Genomic DNA, 20,491 nt, shown 5'->3' with positions numbered 1-20,491 from the left:
ATAGGCAGGGATAATGAGTCATCACTTAAGGCAGGGGAATAGATTTTCTGCCCTCCTTCCCTACCAACAATTGGTTCATCTTGGACAACACTTAAAACCAAGGCAACATCACTGGGAAACACTTTAAAGTGTATTTGTGTGTATATATGTGTTCAGGGGATGTGGGTAGTGGGAACTGCTAAATATATTAAGAATTTGGCACAGTTCGATTGTTAAATAGATAGGTTTTTATAGTTTTTCATCCTAAATTATTAGTGTACCTTTTCAGCATTCCCTAAATAAAATAATTACACACATTGAGCAGATGGTCATTTTTATTTTAATATGCTTGAAAATGAATTTATCAAGTTTTTACATTATTTATAAAAATTTACATTTTTTTCCCCCGAACAAATTGCTTGAAATAGTCGGGAGCACACATATTCCCAAATCCAGACTTAATGACTTTTTTACTGAGATACGTTTTCTGCTGGCTTCCTGTGAAATACAGAGAAGTAATTGTGGTGCGTGGACAGAGGATCCTTTCATTGGCACCATCCAGAGGAAAGGCTTTTGATTTTATAGAGAGTCTTTTTGTCTGAGCATCAGGGCCTCTGTCTGGTTCTGTGTGGTACTTGAAAGGTCTCTTATTGGGCATGTGTGTTTTGAGGAGACTAGACGTTGCGACATGTTGGTATAAAGAGCTAGAGCTCATTCTTTGTTTCTTTCCCCTCTAAATGCCCTATAATTGCCCTGTCCTTCTCAGTCTTGTTTTATTTTCACACATATTTACCTTGCCCTTGAGCACAAATCCCTGCATAGCTGGATAAACTCTGACATTTAAAACCGAGATTCGTCATCAGCATGGAGAAATCTCAAGGACTTAAATTTAATAATAGAAAATTCTATTTTGCAGTGCATGGCCAGGATAACATATTTTGCAAAACATATCAAAATTTTCTATTTTGCCAGTTGTTTGTCATTAAATGGATAAATCTATCAAATTCTGGCTGAGTCTAGAACACTGATCCTTAACCTTTTTGGGTGATAAAACTCTCTGAGAATCTGATGAAATGTTGGATTCATTCCGGAGGAGGAAAAAGTACTTAATTAAATACATGTACAAATTTTCATAGAATATTTCGAGGTTCATGGAGACCCTGAAGCCTGCTTGTTTAAGCAGTCCTGTTCTAGAAGAAGAAGGCTAGCATACTTCCTAGCCAGTACAAGTTATTTTCACCCCTGTCCATTTTCACACTCAGAAATGTTAATTAGTGCCTACTTTATGCCAGGCACTGTGTTAAACAGCACTAGAGAAAGTCCCTGCCCTTTGGGAGCTTACAATTTGGGGAAGAAATACACGAATCACACAAATGCCTATGCAGTTATAACTTTTCTATGTCCTTGAGTGGGGAGTTAATAGGGTGCTTAGAGGGATTTATAAGAACTTGTTATTGTAACCTAACATGTCTCCAGAAAAGTACACATATCACAGGTATAACAGCTTGATAAATTTTAACAAACCAAACACTTGTGTAACCAGCACCAATAGGGGAAGTTTTGCTGAGTCCTTGAGTCAAGGAGGTCGGGGAAGTGTTCCCTGAGGTTGGATTCTTGAGCTGGGTGCTGAGGCCAGAGCAGGCAAGAAGAGGAAAGATCATTCCAGGAACGGGGGCAACATATTCAGGGGCCTTGGGATGGAACAGAGTGGGGAGCAAGGCTGAAAAGCCAGTGTTGCTCAAGCACTGAGTGAACAGAAATGTGTTGGAAATGAGCCCAGAGAGAAAGATGAGGCCAGATCTCAAAGGACACCTGGAGGGCTTCTCTGGTGGCGCAGTGGTTGAGAGTCCGCCTGCCGATGCAGGGGACACGGGTTCGTGCCCCGGTCCGGGAAGATCCCACATGCCGCGGAGCGGCTGGGTCCGTGAGCCATGGCCGCTGAGCCTGCACGTCTGGAGCCTGTGCTTTGCAGCGGGAGAGGCCACAACAGTGAGAAGGCCCACGTACCGCAAAAAAAAAAAAAAAGACACCTGGACTTTGTTGAGGATTTTGGTCATTAGACCAGTGGTTTTTCTAAGGGGGTGATACCACAGTTGCATTTGTTTTGGGTAAAGGTGATCCTTACTGTCCTGTGGAGAGAAGGTGGGAGAAGGTAGTAGGGGAAATAGATCAGGCAGCATATGAGTCCTGGAGAGAGAGAATGGGAGCTTGCGCTAAGGTGGTGATGTGGAGATATAAGGAAGTGAATTGTTTTGAGACCCTGTAGGAGGTAAAAGCAGTGGGACTAGAAGGACCAAAATGAGGGGTGAAGGAGTGACAGATGTCAAGAATGAGTCCGGGCTTGTGCAATTTCATGGATTGAGGTGTGATGCACTGAAATAAGAACCACCTGGACATTACAGGCTCAAAAAGGATAGCTCTGAGTTTGGTTGTTGGTAAGTTGAATTTGTGGTACCTTTGAGACGTCCACGTGCGGGATTTACGTGGATTGTTGGATATAAGTCAGGAGCTAGATTAGCCATCTGGACTGAAATATAGATTTCTCGTAGGTGTTAGTTGAAATATGAAATAGAACTGAGGCTGTCTAGATAGACAGTATGGATAGAATGCAAAGACAAAGCCAGTGATAGAGCTGTGAGAAACTTTAGCATTTATTTGCTATAGTTGAAGAGGATTAATTTGTAAAAGAGTTAGAGAAATTGTGTCCCTGTGAAAAATGAAGAGAGTGAAAAATCTGGTTACTAAATAGCTTCCGTCTCTCTTCATTCCCAGACTGCTAGAAGCCAGGCTTATATCTCCTAGGCATGAGATTAGAAAATCTCACTGTAGGATATGGACAGATACTAGGGGAAAGGCCTACAGATAGCAGCTTTCAAAGGATCCTCCAATGAAATGGTTGAGACTACCCACGTTACTTAGCTCCACATTGCAGTGAGGCCATCAGTTAACATGCACTGCACCATCCAGAGGGTTCCAGTCTTTTTAGTGCCTAATGCTTAAATACGAAGAGAGCCATAATCACCTGGCACTTGAGGATAGCATCTCTTTGGAAAGACAGAGACTGAACCAACAATTAGGAGTGCATGTGTGGGAGCTCACAGGAAATAGAGACAATATAAGAAACAAGGAAAAATTTCTAAAAAAGTTTATTATCTTTAGAAAAGTGAAAACTGTGGTATTGAAAGGAAAGAGTGCATAAGAGTTTTCAGATTTTAAATTCGTGGGGTAGAATTTTACATAATTAATAGAAGGTTTGGAAGATAAAGTTAAGGAAATCTTTCCCAAAGTAGAACCAAAACAAAACAAAACAAATCCATGGAAATAAGGATTAAAAATGATCGAACCTGGATATCAATCATTTGACTAATAAAATTTCTAAGGGAAAAAAGACAAAAATTGCAGGAGAGGAAACTATTAAAGAAATAGTAAATACAAAAAAAAAAAAAAAGAAATAGTACAAGAAAATATCCTAGAACGGAATGATTTAACTCTATAGAGAGAACCCACAGAGTATTTGTCATACTAGATTGAAAAATTAGATCCATACCAAGACCATTAAATTTCAAAACATTATAGATTAAGAAAGAATTTTTAAAACTTGGTGTCGGGGAGGAAAATGGGAGAGAAAAGAAAGTCCATGCATGAATGGTGACAAATCAGAATCATGGCATTGGGCTGCTTAACAGCAAACGCAGGGAAAGAAGATAACGAGGCATTGCCTTCAAAATGCTGAAGGAAGATTATTTTCAATTTAGGATTCTGTGCCCAGATAAACCATAATTGTATGTGTAGAATAAAGACATTGTCAGAAATTTCAGCTCTCAAAACAAACAAACAAAAAATGTACCTGCCACGCAGTTTTGTCTGTCAACAAGTTCCACCAAAACCAAGACAAGAGGCCATGAGACCTGGAAATATGGGAACCATCCAACAGAAGCAAAAGGAATTCCCTGGTTCATGGTGAAGAGAGTTAATCAAAGTGACATTTGTGCAGCAGTACTAGACAGCAGGCTATTCAGATATGAGCAGGAGGGCAGAGGGCTCCAGGAGGGATATAAATGTAACTTGCAGATTATCTGAGTATTCGTGCATCTCAGGAGGAGCTTTGCAGTTTTCTCAGAGTTGGGATGAAGAGTCAGTGAGAAGCACAAGGAAAACTAAGCAGCTGATAGGTATGTAGAAAACTTGGCAGTTATTATCGCTAAGAAAAACTTAAACGCATACAAGAATGGAATTGTGTTCCGAAACACTGTTTAGATCGTCTGTGAACAATACTTATATAATTGTGTTTACATATCAGTGTTATGTTATTTGATATAATTATGTTAGGAAAATGGGGGAATGAAAGTCGTGAATGTGTCCTTAAAGAGCCATGTCTGCCCTGACTGGAGTGCAAAGGCACGTACAACAAAGGGTAAGGAAATGGAGACCAAAGGGCATAGACACCTCTCTCAAGAAGTGTGGCTTTGAAGGAGAGAGGAGAGACTGGGCAGGAAATCATGGGTGATGTGGAGTCAAAGTAGGTATGTGTATGTCTAAATAGGAGAGACTTGAGAATGTTGAAAAGCTGGTAAAACAATTTGCTATGAGGACAAGTTGAATATATGTGAGCAATAGGAGGGTAGTTATTGACAGTCACTGAGTAGATAAGAGGTGATGGGACCCACACGGCACAGGTGAAGGGACTGACCTTAATTATAAGGACAGTTCTGTAAATAAGAGAGGGAGATGTTGGTCAGTTTTATTTTTGGTAACAGGAAGAGGAAAGAGTTCCCATCTGATGGCTGGCTACTTTTCACTTTGGAAGGAGAACACAAAGTCATCTGCTGAAGCAGTAGAGGGTTGCGAGGTGAAAAGAGTTTGAAGAGTACTTAGATCAGAGAAAGGTGGTAGGATTGCTGGGTCATGTTGTAGATCTACTTGAGGTTATGCAAATGGATTTGTAGTGTAGCTAATATGCCCTTTTACGTAACTTCATCCAGCACTGCTCGGCCAGCTTTTGCCGGCTGGCTCAGAGAACCTGGAGAGTTGGATTCACCCATACTTGGGGTTTTGACAAAAAGACTGAACAAAAAACAGAGTTGGAGGAAGTTTCGAGTACTGGAATACATGTTATTGAGATGATGGAAATCTGAGCTGAGTCAGGGAGGGAACGAAAAAAGGTGAGGAACTGATGGAAAGTTGCAAGGTCTGTAGACAGATGGTACTACTGAGGTCAAAGAACGATAGAACAGAAGTCATTGAATAAGCAATAATAGTAATACTAATAATAGCCAGCATTTATTGAGTGCTGACAGTGGGCCGGGTCCTACTCTGTGCATTTTAAATATATTAATTCATTTTATCCTCATAACAACCCTGTGTGGGAAGTATTATTAAAACTGAGGCTCAGTAGAGAAGTAATTTGTTTAAATCACACAACTTAACAGTGGATGGGATGGGCTTCACATTCAGGACTACAGAGCCCGCATATTTAACCAGAGTGCCCCATCGAAGCTGTTTGAAGGTAAATAGGAAGTGGTATTCAGGAAGGAGAGGAGATTTCAGTCAGAGAGCAGAGTGTTTGTGGGTGGTGACAGATGATAAAGTCCAAAGTGTGACCATGATGGGGTTGCTGAGTTGTAGTGAAGAGGTCATTAGAGACGATGACAAGGGACGTGGAGGCCAGGGTGTTGGAAAGGGCATTTGGGTGAGAGCTGATGTCAGATTATGGCAGAACTTGGCTTGGTTGATTGTGTTACTGAATTGGGTTTGTTTGCCCAACTTTGCAGCAAGCCCAATGCTGAGATGCCAAGGTTTGCTTCAGAGAAAAAGTTTATTCACGAGACAGCCAAGCAAGGTGAAGGGAGAACAAATCTCAAATCTGCCTCCCTGAAGATAGGGCTTAGGGCTATTCATGGGATAAAGAGGCAGGGTGGTCTGAGGCGTGGGGAGAGGTGACTGGAGGTAAGAAGAGGGAGGTAATTGGTGGTCTGTGCAAATGTAGTCGAGCTTCATGGCTCTTCATAGGACACATGTTCAAAAAATATTGGAGTTCACATGTTCTGAGGGTGGAGGTTTTGTCCCTCTGACATCAAAAGGTCATCCATTAGACACTCACGCAAGCCCAGTTGAATGGTGAGTGGTTTCAGCCGGTCTGAACTGGGCAAGAACTAATTCCAAGTTCCTGAAAAACAACTTAAGCAACCATTACTATTGTGACCCATATGTGAGAGGTGTTATGTATAAGGAAGCTGTGGACATGTAGTTTAAAATCAATTGAAAGCACACTAGGCAGGACTTCCCTGGTGGCGCAGTGGCTAAGAATCCGCCTGCCAATGCAGGGGACACGGGTTCGATCCCTGGTCCGGGAAGATCCCACATGCCGCGGAGCAGCTAAGCCCATGCTCAACAACTACTGAGCCTGCGCTCTAGAGCCCGCGAGCCACAACTCCTGAGCCTGTGTGCCACAACTACTGAAACCCGTGCGCCTAGAGCCCACTGCACTGCAATGAAGAGTAGCCCCCGCTTGCTGCAACTAGAGAAAGTCCGTGCGCAGCAATTAAGATCCAACACAGCCCACTTCCCCCCCACAAAAAAAAAGCATGCGAGGCAGGTAAGGTTTGGTGGGCCTAATTAGGTTAGCACTTGGTTTCACTTGCAGACCTAGGAACTACAGATGAGCCCCTTCATTGGATGAATGGAACTTACCAGACACGTTGTGCATAGTTATTTATGGTCTGTTTGTAGCCCCTGCTAGATTGCTGGCTTCTTGAGGCCAGTTGGTATTATGTTTCTGGGGCCAGTTGTAGGGCTGAGCATATGTGTGTGACTGCCGTGTTTGGTGAACGGATGACTCTGTAAGGGACGTACGTTAACTGAAGTGAAACTCATTTTGGTATGCTTTCCTTAGCCAACTGATAATTTTCTCTTCTCCTTAATGTCTTCGTTTGTTTGTTTTCCATAGGAAAGCCCATAACAGTGGTGAGGACTCAGATCTAAAGCAGAGGAGGAGGTAAAGAAAACAAATTGGAAGGCGGGTCAAGGGAGAGGGAGGGGGCTTAGCAGATTAGCACAGCGCAGACCTGAGGCAGGAGTGGGGAAAATGTTTTGTTTTATTAGTGGCTGCTTTAAGAGTATTGTAATTTTTTTTTAAGAGTATTGTAATTTTTTTAACTTTGAAATATCAATTTTGGCTTCAACTGGTTCTCAGTCTTCCTTTCTTAACATCCTTAGGAGTTTCTCTTTTTTTCTTTTTTCTGCTCCTTTTGCCTTAGAGGAGCTGTCTCAGTTATCTCTTTTTGTTTGTTTCTTTCTTTCTTTTTTTTTTTTTTTGGCCGCACCGTGCGGTGGCATGCAGGATCTTAGTTCCCTGACCAGGGATCACACCCGTGCCCCCTGCAGTGGAAGCGTGGAGTCTCGACCACCGGACCGCCAGGGAATTCCCTCGGTTATCTCTTGCTACATTAAAACCACCCAAAACTTGGTGGTTGAACATAACAACAGCCATATATATCTTGTGTGATTCTGTTTGTTAGCTAGTCTAGCTAGACCCTGGCAGAATGGCTGGCAATCTGGGACCTCTCTCTGTCTGTGGTCTCTGCACCTGGCTAACTTAGGTGGCTAGAAGGAAGCAGAAGCTACCAGCCCTGTTAAGAGACTGTCCTAGAACTGGCAGAGTATCCCTTACACCTTCTTCTGTTGGTAAAAATCAGTCACAGGACCAGCACAAATTCAAGGGGAGGGGAAATCAACTCTCCCTTTCTCCATGAAGGTAGGGGTTTGACAGGACTTTATGTCCATATTTAGTCCACCCCAGGGGCTTTTAGCTTTTCCACGTCAGAGTTCTGTTGGAAGTATTTGTTTCTGTGGTCCCTTCAGGGAGCATGGTGACATTTGCTTTAATCTGCTCTCATTTCTGTAGACATTCAGATGCCTGGCTGAACAGAGAAACTCTGACTGGGAGAGGGTACGACAGCTACTTATGTTTGGATTAGTAATTTTACTGCAAAATTAATTCTAAAGAACCAACATGAACCTTTCTGAAATTTTTCATTTGTCATAAATGTGGGTTGTGTTTTTTTTTCCTTTTGCTCTTATTTTGTTTTCAGGTCGCGCTCACGCTGTAACACAAGCAGTGGTAGTGAATCAGAAAATTCTAATAGAGAACACCGGAAAAAGAGAAACAGGTAATATTGGAAGGTCGTGGTTAACGGGAACTCTGAAATCAGAGGCTACCGCTGGTCATAGAAGCTGTGTGTCCTATGAATTTCTATGCCTGATTTTTCTCATCTGTGTTTAAGAAGGAATCTGGCATGATTTTAAAGCACGGTTTTAGGAAACCTCAGCTCTTTGGACTGAGTTTCTTATCTTTATAATAAGATGATTAAACAATTTGACAGTGAGGTTCCTTCTTGTTAATAAAAAAGATGATGACCTATATTTAGGTACAACACATGGTGAATTTGTTTAAGGCTGGTAAGAAATTTTACCATTTGTAGAGCGATTTCTCCCTGAAGTGTCTTTTAACATGACATCACTATCCTTTGCCCAGCCAAAAAACGAGACACTCATAGTTGCATAGTTTCAGCCTTATGTATGTGTACATGCAAATACGTGTTTATATTCGTGCCAGGCGCACACAGTTAGATAGGTAAATGCAATTAGTTCATATCTTTAAGACTTATTCTTAAGAGCTTGTTAATAACATGATTTGACATGTAATCAATGTCAGTGATGGCTTAATGCACTAATCAGTTCTTCCTAGTTCTGGAATACTTATTTGAAAACAAGTGATCATATAATGAAAGAGCACCAGGTTGGCGAGGTGAGGGATTTGGTTACTGGTTATGCCAGTTTCCAACCCAGTGGTTCTCAAATGGGGACAGTTGTCTTTCCCTGTGTTCCCTGAGGACATTTGGCAATGTTTTGGGATACTTTTGGATGTCACAATTGTAGGGGGGGATTGCTGCTGGCTAGAGAGGCTGCTAAACATCCTCCACTGCACAGGACAGCCCTCTACAGCAAAGAAATACCTGGCCCCAAGGATGTCCGTAGGGCCACTGTTGGGAAACCGGTTCTCACCTGACGTGGAGTCTTGCTTGGTTGCTTTATTTTTCTGGGCCGTCTTTTTCTCCTCTGTAAAATGAAGAAGTTGGATAAGATAATCTCCAAGGTCCTTCTTTAGTGCTCAGAGCTCTTGTGCTGGTCATGCATTGAATTGGCCTCCCTCTCTAACTACAAAGCCTGTATAATAACAGCCCAGATAGCATTATAAGAGTGGGCCATTTTCTTAGGAAGCTTTCCATGTGGAGCCTTCTTAGGGGCTGGCATCACACTAGATAGAGGTGAGATCTCAGTGTGTAAGGACACCTTTCTCAAGGAAATGATTTCAGTTTCTTTATCTATAAAAAGCCAAGTGTGGAGGGTAGATCTCCCTCAGGTACCCTCTTCCTGCTCTAAAATTCAGTATTTCTGCATAAACAACACAAAATAAAGCAAAACTAACAAACAGAACAGCCTCCCTCCCCCATTTGTACTTACTGATCAAGCCAGTATCTTAATAAATATATTTCTGTTTTGCTTGGTGTATTCTAAGTTGAGCTCATAGGTGCTCTATTCTCAACTTCTCAGAAGGTAACCTGTTTAAAAACAGTGTCTTTTCAGGCCAAAATGCTCACGGTGACATTTGCTATTAAAATGAAACACTATTTAAAGGTTGCCAACAAGTTCCTAAATAGCTCATTACTGATCTAGGGGCACTGGTTTCAATATTCCTTCTAGGTGTTTTCTCCCTCTACCCCAGTTTCTCCTCCCACCCCAATTTCATGAACAATTTTTTAGACTGGCTTTCTTTGTACTGTATTTTAGAATGATGGTGGTTCTGAATGTTTAAATGCAAATGTACTTTGTAAGGCTATTAATGAGAAATTGCTTTCAAAACACACTGACACAAAGGTTTTCAAAATCATTTCTTTTACCTGCAGAGATATTGCCCTAGGGTTATACAAGTTGCCTGTGTCTGTAGAAGATGAGGTCTGGACTCTAGCTCTCAGAGGCATAGCAAAAAGTGGGCAGAGGAAGAAACATGTCTTGCAGTTCCCATATCCACTCCTGAAAATCCTGGTGTGGGTACAGTGTGCAGAGAAAGATGGTGCAACACATTACACTGCCCCTGGGTGCCACGTACCCATTACGCAATGCTGCCGCTAACCCCTCCGTCCCATTATTAGCCTTTAAAATTTTGTCAGAACCCAGTCATTCCACCTCGGGGTACAAGGGTCTGAGTATTTATTTATACTGCGGCCCTGCTGATGGTCCCATTACAGACACAGTATGTCTTGTGTCTGTAATGAAGGGTTGTCAAATGATGTCTGACTTTCTACTTTGGGGGAGAGAATGAATCTCTTCAACCTCAGTTGTCCTTCCTTATTTTGGTCGGGAACGTGACCCAACCAAGCTCTCACCGGCGTCTTTTGTACTTTTATTAAAGGACTCTGGTAACCCTAGAATGGGGCAAAGTGAATCTTGAACATGTTGATGTTCTACTTCCTGCCAGCAAGGTCTCTAAATGCAGACCCGGATGCTTCCTCACTTTGGAAACCAGAGCCTGCACCCGACACACCCCACTTTCCTGTCTCCCCAGGGGAACTGTAGCCTGAGGCAGAGGAACAAAGACTGTGCACATTTGCTTTTCAGGCACTGTTTTGAAGCCCATGAAGTGTCCAGTGGAACTCTGGACAGAGTTCCAGAGAGACTTTCTGGAGACCGTGTGTGGTCTTTGGGATGCTCTTTCCTATGCTACTCTTTCTTGCCATTTTTTTGTTTTTGTTTTTGTTTGTTTGTTTAACATAAGGAAGGTCTCTCCTATTAGGTTGGAGATAATTCTGTGTAAATACTGTTTTTTCACTGTGTCTACGCATTGGATTTTAAGCTGCCTTGCTGTTCCCATGGATGACAATTTCAGTATCTCAGATTTTGTGTTCGGAGAAACACAAGTTAACAAGACAATGTTCACAGATCAACTTTATCCAAAGCAGTAGTTGTGGCTTTTAACAACCATGAAAAAAAAATCATAATCCACATCGACTCTGGAAGGCTAGTATCAGAAACAAGGATTGTTGTTTAGATTCAGTTTTAGAAAACTATAACTGTAGATAAGCACCCCCTCTGTCAGTTTTGGGTCTAGAGCTAATGAGGCCAGATGGTGAGGGCTGTGCAGTAACTGCAGGGTTTCATTCCACAGAAGTTTCCGACAATACCAGAGGCTTCGAGCCTCCTTTGGGGAATTGTTTATGTCTTTCTTAATCCCCTTTCACTTCAGTTGTTGCTTCCTTACTGTTTTCATAATGTGCATGGGTACCTACAGTTCTCTAGATTTTAAGATTTGAGAAAATAGATTTTTCCTCCCTTTGTATAATACCTGGAAGTTGGAGCACAGTTTCTTGTGATAACATCTCAGATGACAGAAAGTCCTTATTTTCCCCTCAGTGTCTCTACGTACACCCTCATCTTCATTTCTCTTCTCTTGCCTCCCTTTTTACTATATCACATTATTTTTCCTCACCCAGGTCCCTTTTTTTTCTTTTCTTAGCTTCTTTCTCACTCTTTCTTTCCTGTCTTCTCTGACTTCTGTCTCTGTTTAGGAGCCAGTGATGTGTCAAAAAACCCCCAAGGGTGTGGGTCAGGGTTTTGGTTCTGCCATGTCCTGCTGTTTGACCTTGGGCAGCTCATTTAACAAATTTAAACTTAGCTTTCTCATCCCTAAAATGGAGTGCATACTACCTGATCTGCTTTCTTGAATGAGTTACTGCAAAGACCAAATGAAATCTGAGAGGTGATAGCACTTTGGCGGAGGGAGCCGGACAGTTTAATATCTAATTTTGGAGGCACTGCCTCTTCCTTTGGCTGTCCCCACCTCTCCTACACCCTCTTTCCAACCTTTTCCACTTTTCTTTTAACCTTGTCTTCCATTTCCCCATCTACCCTAACTTTACACATTTGTATTTTCAGACCAGGTATTCTTACCCTCTGATTGATGGGTAGGTTTTAGGGGTCTCATAACGCCAAGAAATTGTATGTAACATTCTTTGTGTTTCTAAGTATACAATTTTCTGGCGATAGTCTGTAGATTTAATCAGATTCTTAAGGGGGTGTCTGACCTCCAAAAAGTTATGAAGTGGTGATTATGATCTAAATAGTGAGAGATAGATTGATATTGGGAAGTGGAATTGGTAGGATTCAATTCACTGGTAGGATTGAAAACTAAAAGGCTGCAAATTTCTTTTCAGATTACTTTTTGTTATACCGATTTGGGAAAACATCGGTTGAATTAAATTCATCAAATTGGAAACCTACCAAGTACAAAACAGCATGAAGTTAACGTGAATATTAGATTGCATTATGTTTTACTAGTTAGAATTTTGAATCTTGTACCTAAGATCAGAAGGGTCAGTCAGCTGGTCTTTATGGGTTTGAGCCCCTGGGCCATGCTCAGGACTTGCCCACAGTGTCTGTTGAAGGAGGACCTAAGAGGTAGACCTATCAGAGTGAAGCCTTTCATAAACCAGCTTTCCCTGAAAATACCTTGAGCTTAATAAAATATCCTTCACGTTCAAAGAAACCGGTCTGCAAAGTATCCTTTGTGCTGTTGATGAAAATCAGCACTCCTTTGGGCATTCACCGGGGAGGATCTGTGGATTACTCAGTCATTAGCTTTGATGTGTTGCTAGGCTTTTAGGATTTGAAGTGGGAGATTTGGAGGAGGTGGGCAGTGAGGCAGAGAACTAGTCTGGTGTTTTTTGCATAAGCATAAAAGTGGAAGTAACTCTGGAGCCTGGTGAGGATTAAAAGGGTAAGAGAAATGATAGAAGCTGGGGGTAAATGCTGGACTAGAATAAATTGGCAACAGGGGACCATTTGGGCCTTTCCCAAGTTTCATTCTGGGATGTTTGCATCATAATCACATGAGTTATGTACCTGAGGTGATGTGTGTGCACACGTGCGTGCGCGTGTGGGTGAAATAAAGCTCAGAACAAAGAACGAGGGACGGGTGCGTTACGAATTTTGAAGATGCTTTGAAGATCTTTGTGCCTAGGAGCTGGTTCCTTTACCCTCTGAGTTTTAATTTTCACACATGCAAAGTGGGATAATACCTGCCCCGCCTACTTCACGGGGTTTATAAAGATCTGAGATAGTGGATGCACTTTGAAAAGCACAAAGGGCCCTGCATGGGCAGGTACTATTCGATTGATGAGAATGTTCAGCGCTGCTCAGTGTTATCTGAAGTCCTGTTGGATCTGCAAAGTGGGGCCCAGCTCCCTTTCACAATAAAGAAGTCAGTATTTCTAACATGAATTTGTTCTTCCACAAACGTTGTTAGAGTTTCCTCCTGCTTTTAGACGTCTTTTAGAATCTGTATCTGAATAATGGATTAAGATGGTTTGAAGTATTTTAAATGTGTTCCACAGGTCTTTGATATTATTTTTCTGAAAAAAGAAAGAAACCATCCTCTGTGGCACTGCAGCTAACAGGGACAATACACTTGAGCCAGGGAGATCTAGATCACGGCTTTGGCAGGGTTTTGTTGTTGTTAGAGGGATAACACAAAGCAAAGCATTCCTGTCCCTCTGCCCTAGGGAAAAAATGTGGTTTTGATGATGGCAAACTTAAACCAAGGGACGTTTCTTCCACATGGCCTGAAGATAGGTAACTGTTTCGTTGCAAGCATTCCCTCCTGCCCGGTCCCTGTCCCTGTCCCTGATTGAAGTGTCGGGGCTGGCTGCAAACCAGGTAAAAATTGCGGGTAGGGAGAGAGCAGTTCGTGCAGAGCCAATGGAAATGATGTTCACCATGGTACAGATGGCACAGGGTTCTGATTTCCACTTTAATAAGTTGTATTAAGATTTAGACATTTGATGTGGATTATTTAGGGATTCCAGAGTATAATCCAAGTTGACAGAGATGACTGTGGAAGTGCGGAGCTGCAGCAAATGAGGAATGCTGTCAGATGACTAAAAGCAGAGCAGGTTGAAGGATCACGAAAGCAGGAGAGTTTGGGGAGGGAGATGACACCAAACGCGGCCCATTTTAGCCGGGAGAGCATAAGGAGTAAGTGGAAGAGATAGAATCACCTTTAAGAGCAAATAAGAATAATTTATTGATGGTGGGGGAAGGTGGGAAAAGCAAATGAATTTTTTGCTTGCTGGTCTTCAGGGAGTATGTCGACAGATGCCTGGAACCAACATAAATTTCCCAAGGGAAGAAAAACTACTGAAAAAAAAAGAAGACTGGTTTATAGCATGTGATCCATGCTATAAGCAGTGGATGAGAAACACAAGTCCACAGTCAGCTGGGAACTGCAGATTTAATATTACCGATGGAGTGGTTGTATGAAGCAATTGTCTGGGAAGTTGTGCTATTGCTGAAGAGTGGAGAGTTTTGTTTTTTTTTTTTTTACCATGTCTGAATGGCTTATAAATAAACCATGAATAGAGAACCATAATTTTAAAGCTGGAAAGGATCTTTACAGTAATTCAGTAGATGAAGAAACAGACCTACCAAAGCAGGTTAAGCGTTTTGCCCAGGGTCTCTGAGTCAGATAATGACAGAGCTGGAACGAGGCTGAACTCAGGAGCGATGGGTATTGCTCTTATCGCCTGGAAGCGTCATTATACACTTGCTCTGTAAGATTTCTCAAGTTCAGTATTACACATGGTCTTTATCTCAGTAAATGAGAAATGGAAGCGTCATTATACACTTGCTCTTTAAGATTTCTCAAGTTCAGTATTACACATGGTCTTTATCTCAGTGAATGAGAAATGAATTAAGAACTGGTATAAAGGAAGGTCCTATTAAGAACAAAACTGCCTGGATAAAGGTAGAGGATGAAGTAAAACCCGCGGGGATTTGTATAGGAATTCATTTGGTACTGTGAAGAATTTTGCAGAAGAGGCAGAACTATAATTGGGAAGATAGGAAAGAAGAGACTAGGAACAGTCATTATCTTCATTATTGTTATCAAACGATTATATGACGTTTTGTCTTCCAAACCTTTTGCAAACTTTAAGTGACAAATGCAGTTAAAATCTAAATTGCACGGATAGCCTGAAAAATTAGGCTGTTGAAGTTTGGTGAGACATGGAGGAAATGTATCAGAATTCTCTTATTCTGAAATGTTATTGGAGAATGCTGTATTCTAGAGCGATGCTCTCCCTCATACCTTGATTAAAAAGCAAAAACCTTACGGTAAGGCTTCTTAGCCCAGTTGCTAACTCTCCTTGGTTGTACATGAGGAAATAGACAAAATATGATGCATGTAGAGTTATTGCCTTAATGGATACAGGAAAGAAACAGCATTTTTTGAGGTTCAGCTTTAAATTTAACATTTGAAAATGAATACATCCCCAGTGAAAATTTCAACGGACTCCTTTCCCCACTTAAGACTTTCATGACTGACTGTCATATAAGACGTTTTGACTTTTTAAAAGGTACTATATTGATATAATGCTTACAGTGTTTTTATTCTTCATAATGTAAATCCCCACATTAAAATTAAAATGTAGCAGGAAAGGAGCAAAAACCAACACTTTGTGTGTGCTACACCTAAGGAGAAATGAGACTTATAAGGTAGAATCATGATAGGATATGTCTTTTACATTTAAAGATTTCTTTAGTTACTCATGCATAAACAAAATAGTTAACTCCTGCCTCATAAGGACTCAGTGTTACAGTATCCTTGCCTTTAGGGCTAGGATTTTTCCTTTCCATGTAGCATCTGTATTTTCTGGAGCAGTTCAGTGATGGAAGAAATGACACTTTCATTCTTGTAATGAGGTACCATTAACCAGAGGCCTTTTGTAAGGGTGTAATTTCAAACTTCATTACAGACTAAGGCAGCCACACCACCCGTTACTCAGGAGAATGTGCTTCTGTTGTGACTCTCCAATGAGCCTTACATTTTTAATGTACCTTGTTAGAATATTTATGAAAGAGTATCCCCAGTAGAGGGCAACTGTCTTTGGAACATGTGGGTCCCAAGGATATTAACTGACATGGTTTCACTGCCCTCACTTTCGACTTTTTGATTAGGAAAATAAAAGTTAAAGGTGCATGCCGTCGTCTGAAATTCTTTCTGATTTAGTTCTTGTTACTAGTAAGGTACAAGAAATATGTGTGCTCTTGTCTCAGGAGTTTTAATTTTTGTTATCAGAGTAAAGCCTCAGTATGAAAGTAGCCAGCTAAATTCCACAATAGAAGAATGAGCATATACTGCTTGTGCTTCCTTTGAACTGTCTAAGGAATGTTTCTCTAGGAAACGTATGTTTGCCTCAGTCAGGTTTCACCCTTGCTGGCAGGCTTGACCTCTCAAAAATATTTAAGGATGCTGATTTACCGATTTAAAAAAAAAAAAATTAGTGGAATTTTGTCCTGTCCACGAGCTGTGCAGCGATTTAGCTCAGAACGGAAGCTGTAGTCTAAAAGACTCCAGGCTTAGGAGTTGCCAGGACCTGGTGTTATGTCTACCCCCGGCAATGCAAGGTGTGGGTTCCTGTGGGAGGGAAGACAGCTCCTTGCCGGCCTGACGCCTTCCCACTGTCTCTTCCTAGCTTTTGGATCCCTCAGTCCTGGGAGAGTCCAGGACAGTTCCCCCCCCTGCCCCGCAGGTCTGGTGGGTCACTCCCTGGCTGTCATGTGATACATGGAATGGCTCAGAGGTGTAGGTTCTGGCTATGAAAATACATATACATACACGTGTGTGTGTATGCGCACATGGAGTTTTCAAGTGAGAGTGTTTGCTTCAAAGAGTGACTAATTATGACCTCGTCGTATACCTTCTCATACTTTTCTTCAGATGTTTCTAATATTCAGATTCATATGTTCAGTTTTCATTTCCTCTGCACATGTCATTAGAAGAGGGAACTATGTTCTTGAATCTGTGAAAAATACCATGACTGTATCCTGTTAATATTCAAATAATAGCCTATTAGGAATGAAAGCTTTAGTGAGGAAATATATACAGTTCAAAGACTTGAAATGTGTTACAGATAATTTTTTACTTAACACAATTCCTCTTTAATCTAGAGAGATTTAAATAGCTTCTTCCTCATAAGCTACTTTTTTTTTTTTTTTTTTAATGCGGTACGCGGCCCTCTCACTGTTGTGGCCTCTCCCGTTGCGGAGCGCAGGCTCAACGACCATGGCTCACGGGCCCAGCCGCTCCGCGGCATGCGGGATCCTCCCGGAACGGGGCACGAACCCGCGTCCCCCGCATCGGCAGGCGGACCCCCAATGACTGTGCCACCAGGGAAGCCCATAAGCTACTTTTTTTTTTTAAACTGGAATTTGCTTTCCATTGTCTCTGTTTGAGTATAAGTGAGATGAATATATGTCACTCTTCTACTGGTTTGCATTATAAGCAGATCCAGATATCCACCCCACAGTCTGTACTAAGTGCTGTAACAGGGCAGCGGAATCCACCCCACAGTCTGTACTAAGTGCTGTAACAGGGCAGCGGAAAGACATCTGTTCAGTGAGAGAAATGACTCCAGACTTGTCTATTCTTTTCATTTCTGTTTCGAAGCAGTTATGCTCATGCAGTCACAGTACTGGGATGATTACCGTGCAAATTCCATGCTGCTCTCCCACGCCCCGGGAGCAGCAGTGTGAAAGAAACACCCTGGAGCAGCTTCCTCAAGAACGTACATAAATTCAAAGTCAAAGATTCAAATAACAGGTGTTTGATTTTTGCAAGAAATACTCATGGCTTCACAGCATCACTGCAGTGCATTCCAGACATTATTTACACATTAATTAAGCACTTGCTTTAATTAAGTACTTGGTTCCCTCTCTCCCCTGTAACACCTCACCCTTCTTTTTAGAAAGACTTGATGCATCAAAAGTCCGAAACTTCTGCAGGCTGTGTGGTCCATGGATGGGTTTTGCCAGGTCAATACAGTATTTCGCATTCATAATTGGTTACCATTACTTAAAAAATAGAAGAGTTTGTTTTTAAAAAATCCAGATTTGTGGATTATCTTTTAAAAACTGAGAGGATTAAGTAACATTGTCCCGTGCTCTTACATGGCAAGTGCCTGTGCCCCCCAGTACCCCCTCCCCCCAGTTTCCCTTTCCCTCATTTTACATTCCCTGCAGGGCCCCTGGCCACGCTGAGTGCTGAGTGCTCAGCCCTCATTCCCTCTTAAACATGCGAGCAGCATAACCAGAATGTTCTGTGCCTACTTGGTTGCTGAGGCATTATGCACCACATTTAACTTTTTTTATTTGTAGCTTCTTGTCTTAAAAAAATGGAAATCGTATCTGGCACTTATTGTGCATGAAAACTTGGACAATTTGTGAATTTTTAAGAGCATTTCAAAGGAAAACTATTCATTGCTGTTTTACTTAGTATATTTGTATAAAATGATTCATGATTTAAGACTGTGTAGCAGACACCACTGTTTCTTTAGTCGAAACCTAAATATGTTTGATTTTTAAATGTATTTATTTATTTTTGGCTGCGTTGGGTCTTCATTGCTGCGCGTGGGCTTTCTCTAGTTGTGGCGAGCGGGGGCTACTCTTCATTGCTGTGTGCGGGCTTCTCATTGTGATGGCTTCTCTTGTTGCGGAGCACAGGCTCTAGGCGTGCGGGCTTCAGTAGTTGCAGCACGTGCGCTCAGTAGTTGTGGCTCGCGGGCTCTAGAGCGCAGGCTCAGTAGCTGTGGCACACGGATTTAGTTGCTCCGTGGCATGTGGGATCTTCCCGGATCAGGGCTCGAACCCGTGTCCCCTGCATTGGCAGGCAGATTCTTAACCACTGTGCCACCAGGGGAGCCCCTAAATATGTTTTAAATGAGTTTTGTTTTTGACACATGTCTTTTTACTAGGAAATTTTAAGCCGGGGATGAAGTCTGAAAATAACCAGTATATGTTTACGTATTTATATATAAATATTATATACTTATCTACTTAAGGATATATTGATACGGTTAATACATTCCTAGCTTTGAGTGATTATGGTAATATTGCGAAATAACTTTTAAAAACATGTTTAGGATGAACTGATAAAGCACCACATATGTGGATGTTAATTTTAGATGAATGGTCTTTCTTTCAGAATACGGCAGGAGAATGATATGGTTGATTCGGCGCCTCAGTGGGAAGCTGTACTAAGGAGACAAAAGGAAAAAAACCAGGCGGACCCCAACAACAGACGATCCAGGCACAGATCTCGCTCGTATGTGCTCTCTTTTTATGCCTTGATTCAAAAACTCCGAGCTTTTGCTAGCATGCAGAGTCTAGGGCACGTTGGGCTGTCTCTCTGAGGTCTTCTAAAGTGATTTAGTTCAACCATGATTATCCCACTGTTTATTTGTCATAGATACCTTCTTACATTTGTTATGCTCATCAACTATATCTGAAGCAGTAGAAGTTGGAGCACAGCCAAAGCAAAATGTCATAAAAAACAAGGATCTCAAAATCATGTCTTGTTTTGTTTTTAAACAAAGGTATATATTCAACTGAATAAGTAGGAATAGTCTCCTTTGTTCTGGAGCCTGGCAGTTGGTGAAATACCTGCTGCTTATCTCAATTTGAGTCTGCAGAATCCTCTTAAGTCTTGTTCCAGATTAAACCAGATGTGAATAACTTCCCATCAAATCACCATTTGTGAGCAGTAGTCAGTGAGTGATTCATTACAGCCGTGTTGAGATTGGCCTGCTCCTTCTGTTGCTAGGCAGTGCCATGTGTGAGCATAATAACCCCATGATGATGAGGTTGCCAGTTCCCCAAATTAATTTTCTTTTGCACTGATAAAGTTTATACTTAAACAAAAATGCTTGCACCATCCAGATTTAGACTGTCCACACCCACCTCTTGTCCCAAAGCATACCTTTTTTTTTTTTTTTTTTTTTGATGTGCAAGAAGTAGATTTACTAATACAGTATGCACAAGCGGTCAGGCAAGGGGGCTCTGCCCTGAGAACTAAGTGGGAAAGCAGCTTTGGTTAGGGAGATTCACACTCCATAGTCAGAGTGTGGGCCACCTTAGAAGGTGAGAGGCCCTGGGAGATACACCTTCCATAGACAGAATGTGGTCCAAATCAAAAGGCGAGAGCGGCCCCAAAGCATACCTTTTTAAAGTGAGCTGGACCTAACTACCTATCCCTTTATGATCCTGGGTGGTTAGATGTCTGGTGTTGCCTACTTGTGGAAGGAGGGATGGTGTCTCAGCAGGGCGGTGGGAGGATGCCTGGGAGTGGATGGGAGGCAGTCTCTAGAGGTAGGTGGGGAGCTCTGAGGGAGCTGGGCAGAAGGGTGCCAGCTCAGTTTAACAGAGGACAGGAGCAGGCTCCAGAGGGAACACCCCATAACCCTAGGGGACTCTGCTCAGTCTTAGGGACTTGCTTTCGAATGAGAAGTTAACCCATAATGTGTGTGTGTTTTTATCAGTGGTACATCATAACGAATGATGTCTGTTTCTTCTCTAATAGAAAATTTGCAAGTAGTCACTAAGCACTGTACACCCTATAGATTTA

General features: G+C 41.9%; 1 protein-coding gene across 7 annotated transcripts in view; it reads left to right on the top strand.

Moving 5' to 3' along the window:
- EPB41L4A (erythrocyte membrane protein band 4.1 like 4A) overlaps positions 1-20,491 on the top strand; it is a 365,694-nt gene that overhangs the window by 215,473 nt on the left and 129,730 nt on the right. For 6 of the 7 annotated variants that reach the window (XM_049707507.1, XM_004267456.3, XM_049707506.1 and 3 more), the window contains 3 exons: positions 6,926-6,973; positions 8,070-8,147; positions 19,073-19,192. In XM_049707507.1, the coding sequence (XP_049563464.1) occupies positions 6,926-6,973; positions 8,070-8,147; positions 19,073-19,192 (246 nt within the window). The remainder of the gene's footprint in view (positions 1-6,925; positions 6,974-8,069; positions 8,148-19,072; positions 19,193-20,491) is intronic. The other variant, XM_033423779.2, reaches the window with a different exon arrangement.

Source organism: Orcinus orca, chromosome 3 (genome assembly GCF_937001465.1).
Source record: "Orcinus orca chromosome 3, mOrcOrc1.1, whole genome shotgun sequence".
Classification (NCBI taxonomy): Eukaryota; Metazoa; Chordata; class Mammalia; order Artiodactyla; family Delphinidae; genus Orcinus; species Orcinus orca.
Note: the sequence above shows the minus strand (reverse complement) of the source record. Positions and strands in the feature narration are given on the sequence as shown.